Raw genomic sequence first — 17,093 nt, forward strand, 5'->3', positions numbered from 1 at the left:
GTTTTTAAGGGCAAGGATTTTTGTTGGTTTTAAACACAAAGAGCATTTGAAATCTTAGGGCTCCAGCAAAGTCTACTGACCAGTTCTAGTGCAGTTCCTTTCAGTTTTTTCAAGTGAATGCACAGACACTCTGTTGAGTGTGCACCTGTAATCACACTCCACGGTCTTCCTGTGTGTGCTTTATGACCTACCCGTGTCACTCATATGTCCCGCACCTCCTTCCTCCTAGTGCGTGTCTGCACATCAGTTGATTTCTGTGACAGTTTCCGGGCACAGAGTCATGCAGGCTGATGCAGCTCAGAGAAGGGTCCATTGCTGGTCTGCAGAGAGGTCAGGTGCCTGATTCCTGATATAAAGCAACACATGGCTTCCTTCGTCAATATAGTCTAGTGCAAAAAAAGTCACCTCGGCCGCGGCAGTGTGCACAGTGCTGTGACGGTTTGCTCTCTCACACAGCTCTTGCCTCACACAGGCCTGTCAGCCTTCAGTTTGCCGACCTCAGGGATGTCTCCGTGTTCCTGTAGTCTGTGGGCAGGATTACACACTGTTTGCCCTCCGTGACGCCTGGAGTAATGGGTACCCAGCAGGGTTTCAAGTGGTTCTGGGGGCAATTGCTTTATAGAAGTATCACAGAGCAATGGCCACAGCCTCCCTATTGCTTTTTCAAAATAAAGAGGCTAACTTTTGAAAACGCAGTGAAATACACCTTTGAACAAATTTATGTGTCCAAAAGTGAGTGGCCTCAGCGTATAAACTGCCCTTTTCTTTGTGTTCTTATACTTAGATGGGTTTACAGCCGCCCAGGACCCTCTCCCAGGGCACATGGACCAGTTTGAAGAGCCGACTCCCACACAGCAGTCCTTTGAGCCATCAGGGCTATCTCAAGGTCAGTGGGTAGGGTGAAGTGGACAAACCAGCTGACCTACATGGGGTTCACTTTCACGAACCACATTTCTGTATTTCTCTGAAGTCCCTTCTAGAATTTATGATTTCAAACCAAATAACTTTAGCATATATTATGCAATATTTTAAAATTGATAATATACCATGTTGTGGTGTGGTCAGATCTTCTGCAAAATGACTTTCACAACCATTCCATGAATGTTCTAGCCAGAGAAGGCGATGAGTGGGAGTCAGGATGTGGTAGTAGGTGAAGTCGGTGACTGGTTCCCAAAGCCTGCACCAAAGTGATTTGGGGGGATACAGACCATCCTAGAGCTGCTGGCACAAGTGGATTCTGATTCTCAGAAAGTAGAAATGTACCTTTAGACGTTTTTTATTTATAACTCAATTTAAAAATTTTTTTTTGTATAAAAACTGTCCTATTTTCTGTAGAGCTCTCTTTGTAATGCATTTCAGGTTTCACAGTGAGCGACACATACAATCAACAGGCTGAGTTTCCACCTGTGCAACAACTACAAGATTCCAGTACTCTTGAGTCCCAAGCCCTGTCCACGAGTTTCCACCAGCAGAACCTGCTGCAGGTTCCAAGCTCTGACACGATGAACGTAGTGAGTGTTTGCAGAGGATGGTGCCAGTCGTTACCTAGTGGATACTGGTCTGTCTTCTCTGTGGTTAGAGTTTGCCTACTTACAAGGGCATGCCCACTTCTGGTACTTCTAAGACTAGTGCATCACCTGGGGAACCTCAGTGTGTAGCATGCAAGCTTTCTCCTTAAAATGTCTCCACTTGCTTAATGAGTTCAGCACCATGAGGTGGCTTTACCTTTTCAGCTAAAAGCGAGGAAGTCAGTAAGAGTGCAATAAAATTTGAAGGATATGGCTTTTGCACAAAACCTAAGTATTTTTGTTTGTGGAATCTTAAAAGGAATAAGTTAGAAATCAAGTATTACGTAATTAAAATTTTTAATATCTTATTCAAATTGGAGATGTTTAAATTTGATTTTTCTGTTATTGGAAATTTTTTAATAGTGATGAAAATAATTGACCTGTCAATCATTGTCTTTTTTCCTTAAAATCTCATAGTAGCTTTGCCCAGTGGTAGGCCTGAAGACGGCAGAGTGCTTTCTCATGGGCAGACACTGTGTGGCTGGCGCAGGGGCTCAGCGTGGTGGAGAGCATGCTGCTCAGGAGCTTCTCCTCATCCAGGGCCCTCTTAGGAAGCTGCTTGCACGGGGCGGGGCGGTAGCAGAGTGCGTTGTCCCATGTGGTCATGGACATCAGGCAAAAATCAGAAGCAGCCCTTACTTCCAGCACCACTAGTGGGCTCCACTGTTTACTCGCTGCCCTTGCCGTCCCGGTGTCCGAGGCCTAGCTCACCCTCTGGGATCCGGAGTGGTCAGCGAGCCTTAGCCAGGCTGAGCTGTGACCCTGTGTTGGGGGAGGGGTTACCGTGACTATTCCCTGTGTGTGTGACTATTTCTGGGGTGGATGGTGGGTCCTTTTTCTTCCCTTGTGGCTTTTGTGACAGGAGAGACAATCTTTTCAGAAAGTGGGATTTTCATTCACTGCAAGTGTGTTAGTCATCTCTCCATCACTGTGACAAAATAGCTGAAAGAAATCACTCAAAAGGCTCCTGGTTTCAGGGGTTCAGTCCCTGGTGGGTGGCCTGTCATTCAGGCCTTTGCTGAGGCACAGCATGGGGTGGAGCGTGGTGGGGCCACGCCACTCACCTCATGGTGGTCAGTAGGCTGAGGGCTGGGGAGGGGCTGGATCCAGTGTCCCTGCCAGGGCGCACTCCCAGTGGTCTCATTCCTGCCACCAGGCCCACTTCCCAGTGGCAGCACAGGCTGGAGACCATGCCTTTAGCACGTGGCCTTTGGAGGGACATCTGCAATCTAGACTGCAGCAGCCAATGAGAGTCCAGCTGACTCGAGTGTCTCTCCTCAAATAAGTCAGTCTGGGCATCAAGGAGACCGTGCCTTACCACGGGCCAGAGAAAGCCAGCACTGCTGCTCAGGGCTGTCCGTGGTCTTGTGGCCGCTGCAGCCCAGCTTCTGCAGGGGACTGTGCATCCTGTCCACGCTGCTGGCCGCTGCATCCCTTTCATGTTCACAGACTGCTAAGCTCTCTCCTCCTGCTTCTGTTCACTTCAGACTGCTCGCTTGATTCAGGAGTCGTCCCAAGAGGAGTTGGACCTGCCGACACAACGCCCCCAGTTCCTGGAGGACGGCGAGGACCAGAGCCGGCGCTCTTACAGGTAGAGCCACCCAGCTGGCTTCTAAGTGCAGTGTTGGTCACCTGCGGGCTTGGCTCCCTTGGACCCTGTGAAACAGGGTTGGTTGTCACCCCGCTTCCTCTGGGATCTGGGACAGCAGAGGTGACCTTGACACAGCACTGCTAGTGAGGGCCAGGGCAGTTTTTCTTCAGCATGTGCACACTTAGAATCCTTTGCCACAGCTTCCTGTCACCATTGTAATTGTTGTTATGTGGTAGCACGTTTGTGCTCAAGACTGTGCATTCTAGGAACAGCTGTGCCAGGGCACGGGGTTGATCTGTCTCCAGGTTGTTGGCCCTGTGGAGCACCATGTGCCCACTGTACCATGGAGGGCCCTGGCAAAGGTCCGACAGGGAATAAAACAGCTATCTTACAAAATCAAAGATGAATAAAACTGAAAAAACTGAAATGAGCATCGTCCATAGAGATAGCCTAGGTTCTGTGATATTTTCATAATTTTATTATTTTCTTAAAGTACTTTTTTAAACTCTTAAACCTTATTTTCAGAGTCATTTGACAACAACAACAAAAAGAGGACATTTAACAACAACAGCAACAAAAAAAAACACCAGGTCATTTAATAAAAAGCCCCTCTTTTCACCTGAGCACCTGCCAGGCCGAGACTCTTGTCCCTTGGAGAGGGGCAGGTTTGGGTCTTTGTTGCTGGGATTGACGGTTGGGAAGAATGGCATGCCAGGTGGTCCTCTCCACCAGGCTGGCATGGGGGCGTTCAGGCGAGAAGTCCACATTTGAGAGTTATCAGTACAGAGACTAGTACTTCATGCCCCAAACAGAAGGGGTTCAGGCTTGTGCCCTGGCCACTCACGAGGAGGTGAGTGGGAGAGGAGCAGCTAGGGGTGGGCGGGCTGCCCGAGGGTGAGTGGCAGGAACTTGGGTAGTGCCGAGGTGCAGAGTCTTTCTCTAAGACGCTGCAGAACCTAGGACATGTAGCTGTCCTTTCCTGTAGTGGGACCAGTTTAGGCAACAGCACGCCTCCCTGGGGATGGGGTCCCAGGCAGACTTGCTCCAGGTGGGCTGGGCCCCACTCTGCACCTGGTTTCACGGGGAGACTCCTCAGAGTCATGTCATGGTGAGTTGATAGGCAGCTGCTGGATGGTAGATCTAGGCAGTTGGTTAGACATGTTAGAGAAACAGTAATTTTAATCTCTTTAGTAACTACCGAGAGGGAAATAATACCGCATAGTTACAGACTCAGAATAACTCTAGTACAATCCGTTTCCTTAAAGTTTAACCAAAAACGTATGTGGATTGGCATTTCTGGAAATCTAGTCTTGGGAGTAGGAAGCACCAACTTTGTGAAAGCAGCAGCTCACAGTGATTGTGCTACTGTTGGGTTTGGGAGAGTTTCTGATGAATCGGGTATTTTGTCTGTCGGGGAGTCATTGGAGGAGTTGTTAATTTGGAAAGAATAAAGCACGTTAAGACCCCGACACCCCCGCAGAACCTGATGTGGCAGGTTGTCCCGCCATTGGTGCTGTCTGTTGTGTTGTCCAGGTGGGCAGTAAGCCTGACCTCAGTGCGCTGCGGCTCCCTCTGCAGCGGGGCCTGGTGACCGTACTCTGAACTCTCTGTTTGGTTGCAGATGTGACTACTGCAACAAGGGCTTCAAGAAGTCCAGCCACTTGAAGCAGCACGTGCGGTCACACACAGGAGAGAAGCCCTACAAGTGCAAGCTCTGCGGGCGCGGCTTCGTCTCCTCCGGCGTCCTCAAGTCCCATGAGAAGACACACACAGGTCACTGTCTGCTTGGCACGCAGGGACTAGGCTGTCTTGTTTTTAGCACAACAGCTCTGCTGAGATGGGACCCTCGTGCCGCCATTACACCAGCTCCTGGTTGCTGTTGGGGGGTTCGGTTTGTCCAGAACCCTGCAGCCCCCGTTTCAGTTTAGAACTTCTTTGTCTCTGACCCTGGAGGTCCACACTTTCTCCCCTTGACCTGCCTTTGTCTTCACGGACTGGTCTGTGTGAGCATTCCGTGTAAGTGGCTCGTGCCACCTGTGGTCTCGTGACTGGCTTCTTTCACTTGGCCAGCACGTTCAGGGTCATCCATATTGTGGCACGTTTCAGTACCGCTGTCCTTTCTATGGCCAGCGTATCCCTTTCTGTGGCCACTTTTCATGCACATGTACCACCTGTCGTCAGGGGACATCTGGATCGTTTCCATTTTTTGACTGAAGAATCATGCTCTTGACCTCAGAACCTCTGTTTCTATGTGGCCACGTGTCTACCTGGGAACGGAATCTCTAGGATGTAGGATGATGCTTTTTAAGGTTTTGAGCCTATTCAGCTCTTTTCCAAAGTGGCTGCACATTTTGCTTGTCCACCAGGAAGCGCGTGTGGGCCTGGCCTGCTCCACGTTTACACCAGGCTCACTGCCAGTGCCTTTTACTGTGACCATGCGGGGCAGGTTCAGCGCCGGCTCCTTGTGGTTTTGATGTGCATCTTCCGTGGCTCATGTGCTATTTGAGAAATGTCTATGCTAATCCTATGTCTACTTCAAAGATTGCTTGTCTTAATAGTTACTGAGTTGTAAGAGTTTTTTTTAATATATTTTGGTCACTGGACCTTTATCAGATATATGGTTTACGATTGTATATCTTGAGTGCATTATATTTATCCGTTGAGCACATCCAACATACTTAGTCAACATCAGTAGTGTACACGTTTAATATAGGTATGGATTCTGTAGAGGGCTTTGTTTGAGAATGAAGGTGTGTCACTTAGACATATCCTCGCAAGCAAAGAGGAGAATTCTCAGGAGTGCCTCCATAATGTAGAGGCTGGGGAGTGGCGTCAAGGCTGCTGGGAACACTGGTGTAGCAGAGGCCCAGGAGCCGCCAAGGGCCAGGGCTGGGGTGGCCACACTCCTTTCTGGATCCTTCCTTGAATTGCTGGAAAGGAGGGAGGGGCTGGGGTCGGCCTTCCCAAAGGTGAAGCCACAGATGCCCAGTAGACTCTTCCTAGGGCCTGAGGCATTTGCTGTGGCAGTGAGGTGAAGACAAACTCGAGGAAAGGTCACTTGGGTCAAACTGTACACACTGTGTCAGCTTCAGTGAAAATGCTGACGATGGAGAACACTAGGTGTTTTTGTGTGCTAGGTAGGGATTGAACCCAGTGGTGCAGTACCACAGAGCCACATCCACAGCCCTTTTTGTTTCTTTATTTTGAGACAGGGTCTCGCTAAGTTGCCGAGGCTGGCCTCGAACTTGCGATCCTCCTACCTCAGCCTCCTGAGTAGCTGGGATCATACTGCGCCCGGTGACTTGGTTTGTTTTGAGAAACGTCTTCTCAGAGGCTGTTAATGTCAGTAGAGAATATGGTAAGATGTGCTCTGTCAGTTTCCATGTTCCTAACACAGTCCAGTTCCTAAAGCTCGGAAACCACAGCACACACACGGTCTGAGTTGTAGCTTACTGAACATGTCTATGCTTTGCGTGCATATGGCCTGAGGCGGTCGGATTCTCCCCAATGGCTGCTGTCTCCTCTGTCGTCACAGGGGTGAAGGCGTTCAGCTGCAGCGTCTGTAACGCCTCGTTCACCACCAATGGCAGCCTCACGCGGCACATGGCCACACACATGAGCATGCGGCCGTACAAGTGTCCCTTCTGTGACGAGGGCTTCCGCACCGCGGTTCACTGTAAGAAGCACATGAAGAGGCACCAGACGGTCCCCTCTGCTGCGTCGGCAGCTGCAGAGACTGAGGGAGGAGGTATTTTCCATTTGTTGCTTCAAGGTTTATTAGCCAAATGCTGATTTAGTAATAAAGTCACATACGAATCTCCTGGAATGTTTAAACCTGTATATAGATTAAGCTTGGGAGCACCCTCAACTTTTAAAAAATAACTGTTTTCTGAGTATGAAACCCTCCATGCCTTTGGAAGAAGTTGAGAAAGGCCCTGGGCCGCCACAGGAGGTGCTGGCACGCGTGAGCTCAGGCACACTCCAGCCGTGTGACGTCTGTGCGTGCTGTTGGAGTCCACCTGGGCTTCTTTCCCAAAGCTTGCCGCGCAGGCGTGATTAGGTGGCCCAGGCCGTGCCAGGCGAGGCAGCTGCGTGGAGCAGCCAGCCTCCACCTCCCCCGAAGTCCTCATCAGCTGTCACGGCCTCTTCTCTGGTTGGCCCAGGACCTGTGCAGTGAGGGCGGCTGTGCCATGAGACTTCGCCCTCCCTCCCCCAGGGCCGCCCTCCTGAGGCCCTGGCCTCCGAGTTCCCGCCTTCCGAGCTCGCCAGGGTCCGTCCTCAGCAGGTCCCACTAGCGCACGTTGGCAGCACAGAGAGCGGCTCCCTGGTGCTGCCTCGCGGGTGCCTGCAGGCTCTGCTGAGGTTCCCCCTCGCTGTGCATCCCACAGGCCTGCTGCATCCTGTGGCCATGAGCGCTGCGCTTACCGCGGTGCTCTGTGCTTGCTGAGGGCGTGTTGTGCTGATGAGGGCACCAGGTCATTTGGTCAGTGTCTGGGGACCAGGTCTGCTTAGGACGTGGACCCCTGCCCCAGGGTACTGGTCCTTCCATCTGCTTGTAGCCAGCTGCTCACGAGGTCTCAGACCCTGACGGCCCCTGCATGTTCCCTTGAAGTGAGAGCAGCGTGGTTTTCTTCAGAATCCACCTTGCTTGCCTTCAAGAGGCAAAATCTGACCTCCACGCAGTGCAGCGGCCGCTCTGGGTTCCAGCTTCCGACCTCTGAACCTGGTGGAGTGGTCATGTGCTCGGGTTCAGTGCTTAGTAGAGCCTCTATTTCCACAGGTTAAATTCTGCCGTGAGGTTTAGTAAGGTGTAAAAAGCAACGGAGGTTTGCTTCAGATGAATAAAGAACACAGGACATGCAGGCATTCCATGTGGCTTGGAGGGTGCTCACTGGTCAGCCCGTGGGTAAAAGCCCTTGGTCCTGTCGTGGACACTCAGCATGCTGACGAGTTGGTGCCTTGGGATTGGCGTGGGTTCTGGCAGGCTTTGTGCCACTGCCTAAGTGCTGACGAACACCAGGACAGACCTGTTGCTGTCTCCTCCCATCTTGTGTGTGAGAAGCCACCTGTTGTCTGTTCCCGCACAGCTGGACTCCTGGGACAAGGCCTGACCCTTGGTTTCCTTTGGCAGTTGCGCTGTCAGCCTGTGCCGTCGATGCTCTCTTTTGCTTACCATGCTGAATCTCCTTGCACTTCTCTCCTTCCGTGGCTGGTGCTGTGTCGACATGTTCTTTTGATCCCTTAAAGTCCTCAGTCGTCCTCACTTGCATTGCCAGCCTCACAGGACCGTGTCATCCTGAGCTCAGCTGCCGGCCTTCTCCTCCCCGGGCCCCTGCTGCCAGCTCTGAGGACCACCAGTTGGTCTTCACTGGCTCTCTGGGGTTGGCACTGGCCTGCTATTCATGTTTCCGTTGAGTTCTGAGTGTCAGTCGTGCATGCCGCTGTGGTCTCCCCTCCCGTCACACGTTTTCCTGTTACGTTTCGTCGCGGCTTCTTCTTACTTTACACTTCACTCAGGCTGCCCAGACATACACGTGTGGATGTGTGTATTCCGTTTCACCTTGTTCTTTGCAGTGAGTTTCTTAACTGGGGCTCTGCTGCTTTATCAGCTTGGTCTCCCGTTTGGGGCTTCTGGTTTCCCTGCTGATGGCAGTTTGCTCTTGGCCTGTCCCTAAGTGACTGCATTTGTGAGCACTGCAGGCTCGTGCGGTTCCAAGCCGCCGGCTGGCCTTGTGTTGGGGTCAGTCCCAGCATCCTTGGGGTCAGCAGGCCCTCCCCAAGGCATGTCCTTCACATGCCGTTTTCTTCCATGATCTTGCCTGACTTTTCAGCAGGATCGTGGTGGGAAGGGCAGCCCTTACGTCCTTCAGCACAGCTCAAGTGGACTGTCCTGAACGTTACAGGCACAGCCAGTTGTCATCGACTTGTTCTGTGGAAACCTGGGCTTTGGTGAGGTTTTGATCCGTCTTCCTGTGTTTGGGTAGACATGTGCCTGGAGGAAGAGGAGGAAAATTCTGACAGAAGCGCATCGAGAAAGTCCCGTCCTGAGGTCATCACCTTCACCGAGGAGGAGACGGCCCAGCTGGCCAAGATTCGGCCCCAGGAGAGTGCCACTGTGTCTGAGAAGGTCCTGGTGCAGTCGGCCGCAGAGAAAGACCGCATCAGCGAGATGAAGGACAGGCAGGCGGAGCTCGAGGCTGAGCCTAAGCATGCCAACTGTTGCAGCTACTGCCCTAAAAGCTTCAAGAAGCCCAGCGACTTGGTGAGGTGAGGCACCTTCAGCCTTGTGGGCGGCTCTCAGAGACTTGAAAATACCCGCTGGGATTCCTGTGGCACTCCTCCCTGCAGTGAGGGAGGTTGGCTTCTGCACCGTTGCCCTGTGTGCAGGAGTTACGGTAGTGTTCCCTGCTGGAGTGGCGGGTTCCAGCCATGTTAACTCAGTAGTGACCTCATTCAGGATAGTAGCGGGAGGCCTGTTTCTCCATGGTTTGCTTGTGCATATTTCTGTGTGATTGTGGTCATAGCAGGAAATAAAAATATTTTTATATCGAGGAAGACAGAGTGCCAGGCTTTGAGGGTGTGCAGAAGAGCAGCAGATGCCCTCCTGCCTGGGGTTGCTGGTCTGTGTGAGGAGCACACCTCCAGCTAGAGACCAAGGAGTACTCAGGCCAACAGCCAGAGATGGGCAGTGGATGCAAGAGATAGAGCATGGCGGGTGGTAAGGAGGCCAGAAAAGGCGGAGTGAAGTTAGGAGGAGCTAAGGACTGTGCACCTGGGGAGGTCTAAGTCTAGACACGCTCCCCAGGTTCTGGAAGTTTCTAAATCTGAAGCAGGGCTGCTTAGTTGTACCTCCTAGAGCAAAAACTAGACAGATAGGCATAGAGCAGCTTGGTAGGTCCAGGTGGTGAGTGTGCAGACTGCTCCAGAACATAGATGGCGCATTTTCCACGTGCTCTGGACCCTCAGTGTGCTCTGCAGGGCTGTGGGGGCAAGGCGGGGAGGGGGCGTGGGTGTGGGTGGCACTGGGGACATGTGTATCCTGAGAGAAGGGGACGTGTGTTCACCCAGAGTGACGACAACAGTGCAGGTGGAGAAAGCCCAGAGCTGGCTCGTGTGGGCAGAAGGGCCTTGTGTGGTGAGCTCCTTGGGCCTTGAGCTGCAGCTCAGGATGGGCATCCAGGTGGTGTGCTCTGAGGTTGGGGGACACGGCACTAGAAAGTCAAGCCATGGAGGGAGTAGCCAGGAGAGTCTAGGTTTTAGGACTGGGACTGCAGCCTGGCCAGCAGTGTGGGGGGCCGGGAAGCTAAGGAACTGGCTGGCAGGGACAGTTCTGTCACCGAGAGAGTTGGCTGGGGGATCATGGATGAGACAGTTGACCTGACACCTGTGTGTGGGTGTTGTTGAGATGGTGTCTAAGTCTGCACCCCACTCAGAAGTCCCCAGGCCTGTAGGGAGGAGGTAGATGGAAACTGGGCCCTCCCTGGGACTGCGGGTCCATCATGAAGACCAACAGGACAGGAGCCAGTTCTGAAAATAAGAGTGCTTGGTGGACGGGGGCCCGTCCTTCCCTCAGCAAACTTCCAGGCTCAGCCTCCCCTCCTGCGTCTGAGTCGGGGTCACCATGAGGCAAACCAGGCAGGAGGAGGGCTGTGCTGCTCCCCAGAGACAGCCGCTGTCCCGTCTCCTGTGCTTTCAGAAATGTGCCTGCACTTTGCCTTCAGTTCTGTGGTCTGCTCCCCGCTGGCCGCCTTCCGTGTCCCCACGGGTCTGAGGTGTCTTTCTGTCAGCCCCGATCTGCCCTCCTTCCCTGTAGTGTTGACCTAGTGTTCCGCTGCACAGCATCCTGGACCCTGGCACCCCCGTGCAGAAGGCCACGTGCTCCTGCAGGCCTTAGGACCTGTGTCCCCTGAGCGCCTGCTCACTGCCGCTGTGGTGAGAGTGTGTCCCCCGGGGCCCCGGGGCTACGCTGTCTCCAGCAGGAGGGCAGGCTTTGGCTCTGGGTGGGGCCGCCACTTAGCCTGGGTCTTGGGCTTGCTTTGTTCTTTTTTGGTACCAAGGATTGAACGCAGGGGCACTGACCACTGAGCATCATCCCCATCCCTATTGTGTATTTTGTTTAGAGAGAGGGTCTCACTGAGTTGCTTAGTGCCTCGCCATTGCTGAGGCTGGCTTTGGACTCATGAGGCCTTAGCCTCCTGGATCACAGGTGTGTGCCTCCGCGCCCGGCTGCTCAGTCATTTCTTGTGTGAAATTCACCTTGTCCACTTCTCTACGCTGATGTGGGCTGTCTTCTTGCTGATTGACAAGAGTTCTTTGTTGTTTCTAAGAAATCAGCCTTGTTTCCATTTGTCTTGCAAATGTTTTTATTGTTATTTACATTTTAATGGTATTTTTCACGTGTAGAGTGAACCTCAAGATTTTTATTTGGCGGGGCTGGGGTGGTGGCTCAGTGGTAGAGCACTTGCCTAGCAAGGGTGAGGCACTGGGTTCAATTCTCAGCACCACATATAAATGAATGAATAAAATAAAGGTCCATCAAAATCTAAAAAAAGAAAATATTTAAAAAAATTTGTTTGGTCAAACTTAACCAGAACATAATCCCTGAACTACAAGTGTCTTTGTCAGGCATGTTCGAATCCACACTGGAGAAAAGCCATACAAGTGTGAGGAGTGTGGCAAGAGCTTCACTGTGAAGTCCACTCTCGATTGCCACGTGAAGACCCACACAGGTAGGTCAGCCCTGGGCAAGGCCTTGCTGCGCTCGTGTTTTATTCCCATGTATTTCCCACACTTTGATACTTTCAGCATCATCGAAAGCTTAGAAATCAGGAACCATGAGAAAGTAGATATAAAAGATCATTTTTTTCTAATCCTGACGTAAGGAAAATGATCTCAAAAAGAGGATTAGATCTCAGAATCGAAGTCACAGGTTGTCTGTATTCTTCATGTGACCTAAATGGCTGTTGAAAAGATGGCCTCTGGGTCTCGTTTGGCTATCGGAGTCGCCTGCAGCTTGTTGAGGCTTTTTTCAAACTGGGACTGTCAAGTCCTACCAAAGTGTCCAGGTCGGCATACTTTCTGTGTGAGGAGGGGACAGTTAATGTCCAGCGTGCCTGGCCTTTTTCTTTCTTTTGTCTGGATTGAGGCCTGAAAGTCGGTGGTCCCCTCACATCCCTGGCTGTGCCTGCCTGCCTTCTGCACTGTGGGCCCTCCTCCTGCCCAGGGTGGGCTCCTGCTCCTCTGAGCTGCAGGTCCCTGCGTGTGCAGCAGGCACGAGGGTGGCACTTCCCTCCCAGGCAGTTGAGGAGCGTTGGCTGCGTGGGAAGTGCTGGGTGGACCTTGGAGGTGCCTGCCCTTACTGTGGCGTCCTGTGGTTCTTTTCTGATGGCGTCATGTTTAGAGCTAAGCAGACACGTGAATTCGTGTGCAGTTTTCCTTTTGTGTCCTGGGGGTCTTGTGGTTTTCTCTTGTGTCACTCTGTGAACTTGGGGGGGGGGGTGAGGAGAAATTGGCGCTGCCTGCCTTGGCATCCCAGGGCTGGGGCACTGTCTTCAGCCTGGTGGGTGCTGGGAGGGGCTCAGGGTCCTCAGCACCTGCTTGGCGGACTTCCCGCAGCTCACGTGGACCGGAAGTGGAGAGGCGTCTCTGAAAATGCTTCCGGTGCACCTTTCGCCACGTGAAAGACCCCAAACAGTGTAAAATCCCGTCTTCCCATGGTCCTTGCCTGCACATCCCTGGTGAATCCCGGTGCCTGGGCAGCAGAGGGAAAGAGGGGGCAGGAAGCTTTTCTGCCCAGGCTCCTCCAGGGCAGAGCCTCTGCTGTGACACTTTGCCCTTGTGGCCTTTGTTACATGGATGATGGTAAGAAGGGTAAGGAAGGAAAGAAGTGGGTCCATGATACCAGACACATGGCCCTGTGGACATTTCCCCATGTGTGGCATTACCCTATGCCAGCCACATTGGTTGTCCCTGTTTATGCTAAGATGCTAAAGCACCCTTTGTAAATCAAAGAGAAGCACGTACAACAGCCTTGAGCTTCCAGTGGCAGGCCGTGGCTCAAGGGCTAATCCTGGGGGGGTGAGGAGCCTCACAGTTCACACGGTGGCAGCCTGCCCCAAGGCTCTGCACCTGTCGGCCAGGTCTGCAGGGTCTGGGGAAGGTTCCCTGTGGAGCACTTGGGTGGGCTGCCTCGCTGCTGAGCAGGGTCCCGGAGCCCCGCTGACACTCGGCTGGCTCTCTGTAGGCCAGAAGCTCTTCAGCTGCCACGTGTGCAGCAACGCCTTCTCCACCAAGGGGAGCCTGAAGGTGCACATGCGCCTGCACACGGGAGCCAAGCCCTTCAAGTGCCCTCACTGTGAGCTCCGCTTCCGCACCTCGGGGCGCAGGAAGACGCACATGCAGTTCCACTACAAACCAGACCCAAAGAAAGTCAGAAAGCCTGTGACACGCAGCTCACCAGAAGGCCTGCAGCCAGCGAGCCTGCTCAGCCCCTCCTCCACGGACCCCAACGTGTTCATCATGAACAACTCTGTGCTGACAGGACAGTTTGATCAGAATCTGCAGAATCTGCAAGGACTGGTGGGCCAAGCGATTCTTCCTGCCGCCGTGTCAGGTAAGAGTCGAGCTGGGGAGCGGCCCAGTCCTGGCACACTGGGCGTCCCCTCGTGCCCGGGTGGGAGGACTGCCGTTTCTGCAGCAGGATGCCCTTCCTGGAGCCCCTCCCTCCGAGGCCAGAGGGTTAGAGAGTTCACCTCCCCTTCCCCTGCTGTTAGGTCGCTTCTCAGCGCCTCAGCCCTTTGGGTGCTTTCATTTTTAATGGGCTGAGCCTTGCTTCTCGCTGCTTGGCACCCTTTTAGATTCAGTGTGAGGGTTGGCTCAGGAGCACTCGTTGACACAGCTTCTGGTACAGTGGCGTTACCATGTTGCTGGGCCACGGTCCGTGGAAGGCGTCCAGGTCTGACCCACTGGGCTGTGAGTTCTTACTGCCGCAGACATGCTGGCGCCTGGCAGCAATCCACGCTGGCCTGGCACTTCTTGGGCACTGCTGTTCCGACCTGGTCTTACCTGAGGACTCTCTTTGAGCCAGTTTGGTATGTTCAAAATGGATAGTCCTATTATTTATCTCACAGGATTTGTTCTTTGGTGATTAAATTAGGTCGTGTATGGTGTGGTGAAAATACAGGATTACTGCAGTGTGTCCGGCATTTATAAAACCTACCTATTTAGAAATCCCTATGTAAACATCGGCTCCTTCAGATTTGAAAATCATTTATGGTGTTTGACTGTCCCTTCATTCTTTTCTTGGGCAGCTGGTGGTGACCTGACCGTGTCTTTGACAGACGGGAGCCTGGCCACCCTGGAAGGCATCCAGTTACAGTTGGCTGCCAACTTGGTTGGGCCAAATGTTCAGATTTCTGGAATCGATGCCTCTAGCATCAACAACATCACGTTGCAGGTGCGGTGACTGTGTGGTTCCTGTGCTTTCATGTTGTCTACATCACGAGACGGCACGAGATTTCCCTGACGGGCGTCTGTTACTTTTCAGATCGATCCCAGTGTTTTGCAGCAAACACTGCAGCAGGGCAACCTGCTCACCCAGCCACTCTCGGGAGAGCCCGGCACCGCCCCTCAGAACAGCTCCCTGCAGACCCCTGACAGCACCGTCCCAGCCAGCGTCGTCATTCAGCCCATCTCAGGCCTGTCCTTGCAGCCCACAGTGACATCTGCCAATCTGACCATCAGCCCACTGTCTGAGCAGGATTCCGTGCTGACCACCAGCAGCAGTGGTGAGAGTCGTGCTTGTGTCATGGTCATTTCCTTCCCTGGGCAAACCCACCACGTGAGCCAGACATCCTGGGGATGGAGGGAACCTGTCTGTGTCCTCAGCCCTGCTTGCTCTGTGCGTCCATGGGGCACTCGTTCTGGCTGTCACTTGGCTCATGCCGCATCAGGTTCCCTTGCAAGGCTGTGGCACATGTGCACGTATGTTGTATCTCTGTGGTGCTGTGGATCAGACCCAGGGCCTTGCAGGTGCTGGGGCACGGCTTATCTTAGAGGAACTAACTAGAGGTGACGGATAGGTCATTTTGAATCTTTGTCTTGTTGAAATAACAGTTTATTTAAATTATTTTTAATATATATGAGGATAAATGTGCAGTTTTAGATCTCAGCTGTGCTTTGCTTTTGTACTGATGAGCAGGGACCCAGGACCTCACTCAAGTGATGACTTCTCAAGGCCTCGTGTCCACATCCACGGGCCCGCACGAGATCACCCTGACCATCAACAACTCCAGTCTCAGCCAGGTCTTGGCCCAGGCAGCGGGTCCCACTGCCACGTCCTCCTCAGGGTCCCCACAGGAGATCACGCTGACTATCTCTGGTTAGTAAGTGGGTTTCCGCCTCCTCGCCCTGCAGCTCAGGTCCACGCTGTTGTGGTTCCTCTCCCAGGACAGCTTGGCGTAGCACCAGGGTTAGGTGTGAGGAACACGAGCCTGGGAGCTCCTGCCAGAAATCAGGACGTGGTTTCTCCTGTCACTTCCTGCACGTGGAGTCGACTGTGTGATGCACTGATTGGTCTTGAGAGAGCCTGTGATTCTGCAGTGTTATGTTCAGTGAAGAGCAGAACAGATAGCTTTGTGATTCTTCTCATGCTCTGTAAACCGAAGGCAGTCACTGGGTGAATTGTGTCAACAAGGACATCTTGGAGACCCGTTGTGTTCACCTGCTCTTTGTCTTCAGAAGCCTACTCAGATTATATAGAAAGAATTAAAATATGGTAGAACATTGTAAAGCAGGTAAACAGGCCAAAAATGTCGTTGGGCAGTGTAGCTCACGTAGGTGTACAAGTTAGTCATAGCCCAGGTCAGTTGGTGAGCAAGCACCCATCTCCAGGTGCGCGCCTGCCTGGGTCCTGGCATGGCCACAGTCCTCACAGTGTGCTCTGGCCTAGGGGTGCTAGCGTCACGTGTGTCTGGCACGCTTCATCCCCGGGATTTTCAGCCCTGAGCTCTTCTTCATGTGAACTAGGAGTCACTTTTAATGTGACGATTTTTATAGCCCCGTCCACGTGCCAGGTGTTATTCTAATAACTTGTTGAATATTGATGCCTTTATATTAGTTCACTTAATCCTCATAACTACCACATGAAGTTGTTCTTGGAAATAACAGAGCCATTTTACTGAGAATAAAAATTCCTTCCGTGGAGATCTGGTGTGAGGGAGGGCAACACCCTGTTTCCCCTTAAGCAAGTAAAGGGGAGCACAGCAGACCAAGTTCCCGCCAACTCAGCCATGAGGCCACCCGCGGTGTTCTACTTTTATTTCAGTGAGATCTTTGCAGAAATTAGCAATGGGATTAAAAGAAAGGCTATGTTGTGAGAACAGAAAGCTTTGTTTTCCAGTATGGTGTCTTTATTCCTTTGTTTGTTTTTATTTTGTGGTACCGGAGATTGAACTCAGGGGCACTCAACCACTGGACCACATCCCCAGCCCTGTTGTGTATTTTGTTTAGAGACAGGATCTCACTGAGTTGCTTAGTGCCTTGCTTTTGCTGAGGCTGGCTTTGAACTCGTGATCCTCCTGCCTCAGCCTCCTGAGCTGTGGGATGACAGGGTGTGTGCGCCACCACGCCCAGCCTTATTCCTTTTTTTTTTTTTTTTAATGTGAGAATTTTAGATGCTCTTAACATTGACTTTTATGTAACTCAGTAATTTCCTGATGTATAGCTGACTTTTAATATTGGAACCGTAGATGGTTATTTAAAGAAAGCTGTTTTGTTGATGAGATTGACTTTGAGGACCCCAGTATGGGTGGCGTTGAGCGAGGCCCCATCAGAAACACTCGATGCATGATTCTCACTTTCAGTTCAAAAGATGTCTTCTAGGCCGCTGTATTCCACGGCACTTCTTAATATAGGCAAGAACAGTCCTTTGCTTC

At 52.3% G+C, this 17,093-nt stretch overlaps 1 protein-coding gene across 8 annotated transcripts in view; it reads left to right on the plus strand.

Annotated features, from left to right (window-relative positions):
* The window catches only part of Znf236 (zinc finger protein 236), a 97,953-nt gene that overhangs the window by 49,302 nt on the left and 31,558 nt on the right, over positions 1–17,093 (plus strand). For 7 of the 8 annotated variants that reach the window (XR_006852460.2, XR_006852462.2, XR_006852463.2 and 4 more), the window contains exons 15-25: positions 785–886; positions 1,360–1,511; positions 3,056–3,159; positions 4,781–4,932; positions 6,695–6,907; positions 9,144–9,426; positions 11,785–11,888; positions 13,403–13,771; positions 14,469–14,614; positions 14,705–14,945; positions 15,359–15,538. Coding sequence is in view for 5 of the 8 variants with exons in the window: in XM_046448595.2 (XP_046304551.1) it covers positions 785–886; positions 1,360–1,511; positions 3,056–3,159; positions 4,781–4,932; positions 6,695–6,907; positions 9,144–9,426; positions 11,785–11,888; positions 13,403–13,771; positions 14,469–14,614; positions 14,705–14,945; positions 15,359–15,538 (2,046 nt within the window). In the remaining 3 variants the exon portion in view is untranslated. The remainder of the gene's footprint in view (positions 1–784; positions 887–1,359; positions 1,512–3,055; positions 3,160–4,780; positions 4,933–6,694; positions 6,908–9,143; positions 9,427–11,784; positions 11,889–13,402; positions 13,772–14,468; positions 14,615–14,704; positions 14,946–15,358; positions 15,539–17,093) is intronic. The other variant, XM_046448597.2, reaches the window with a different exon arrangement.

The sequence above is a fragment of the Marmota monax genome, unplaced genomic scaffold (genome assembly GCF_021218885.2).
Source record: "Marmota monax isolate L192 unplaced genomic scaffold, Marmota_monax_Labrador192_F-V1.1 WCK01_AAM20220418_F8-fsc00060, whole genome shotgun sequence".
In the NCBI taxonomy this organism is placed as follows: Eukaryota; Metazoa; Chordata; class Mammalia; order Rodentia; family Sciuridae; genus Marmota; species Marmota monax.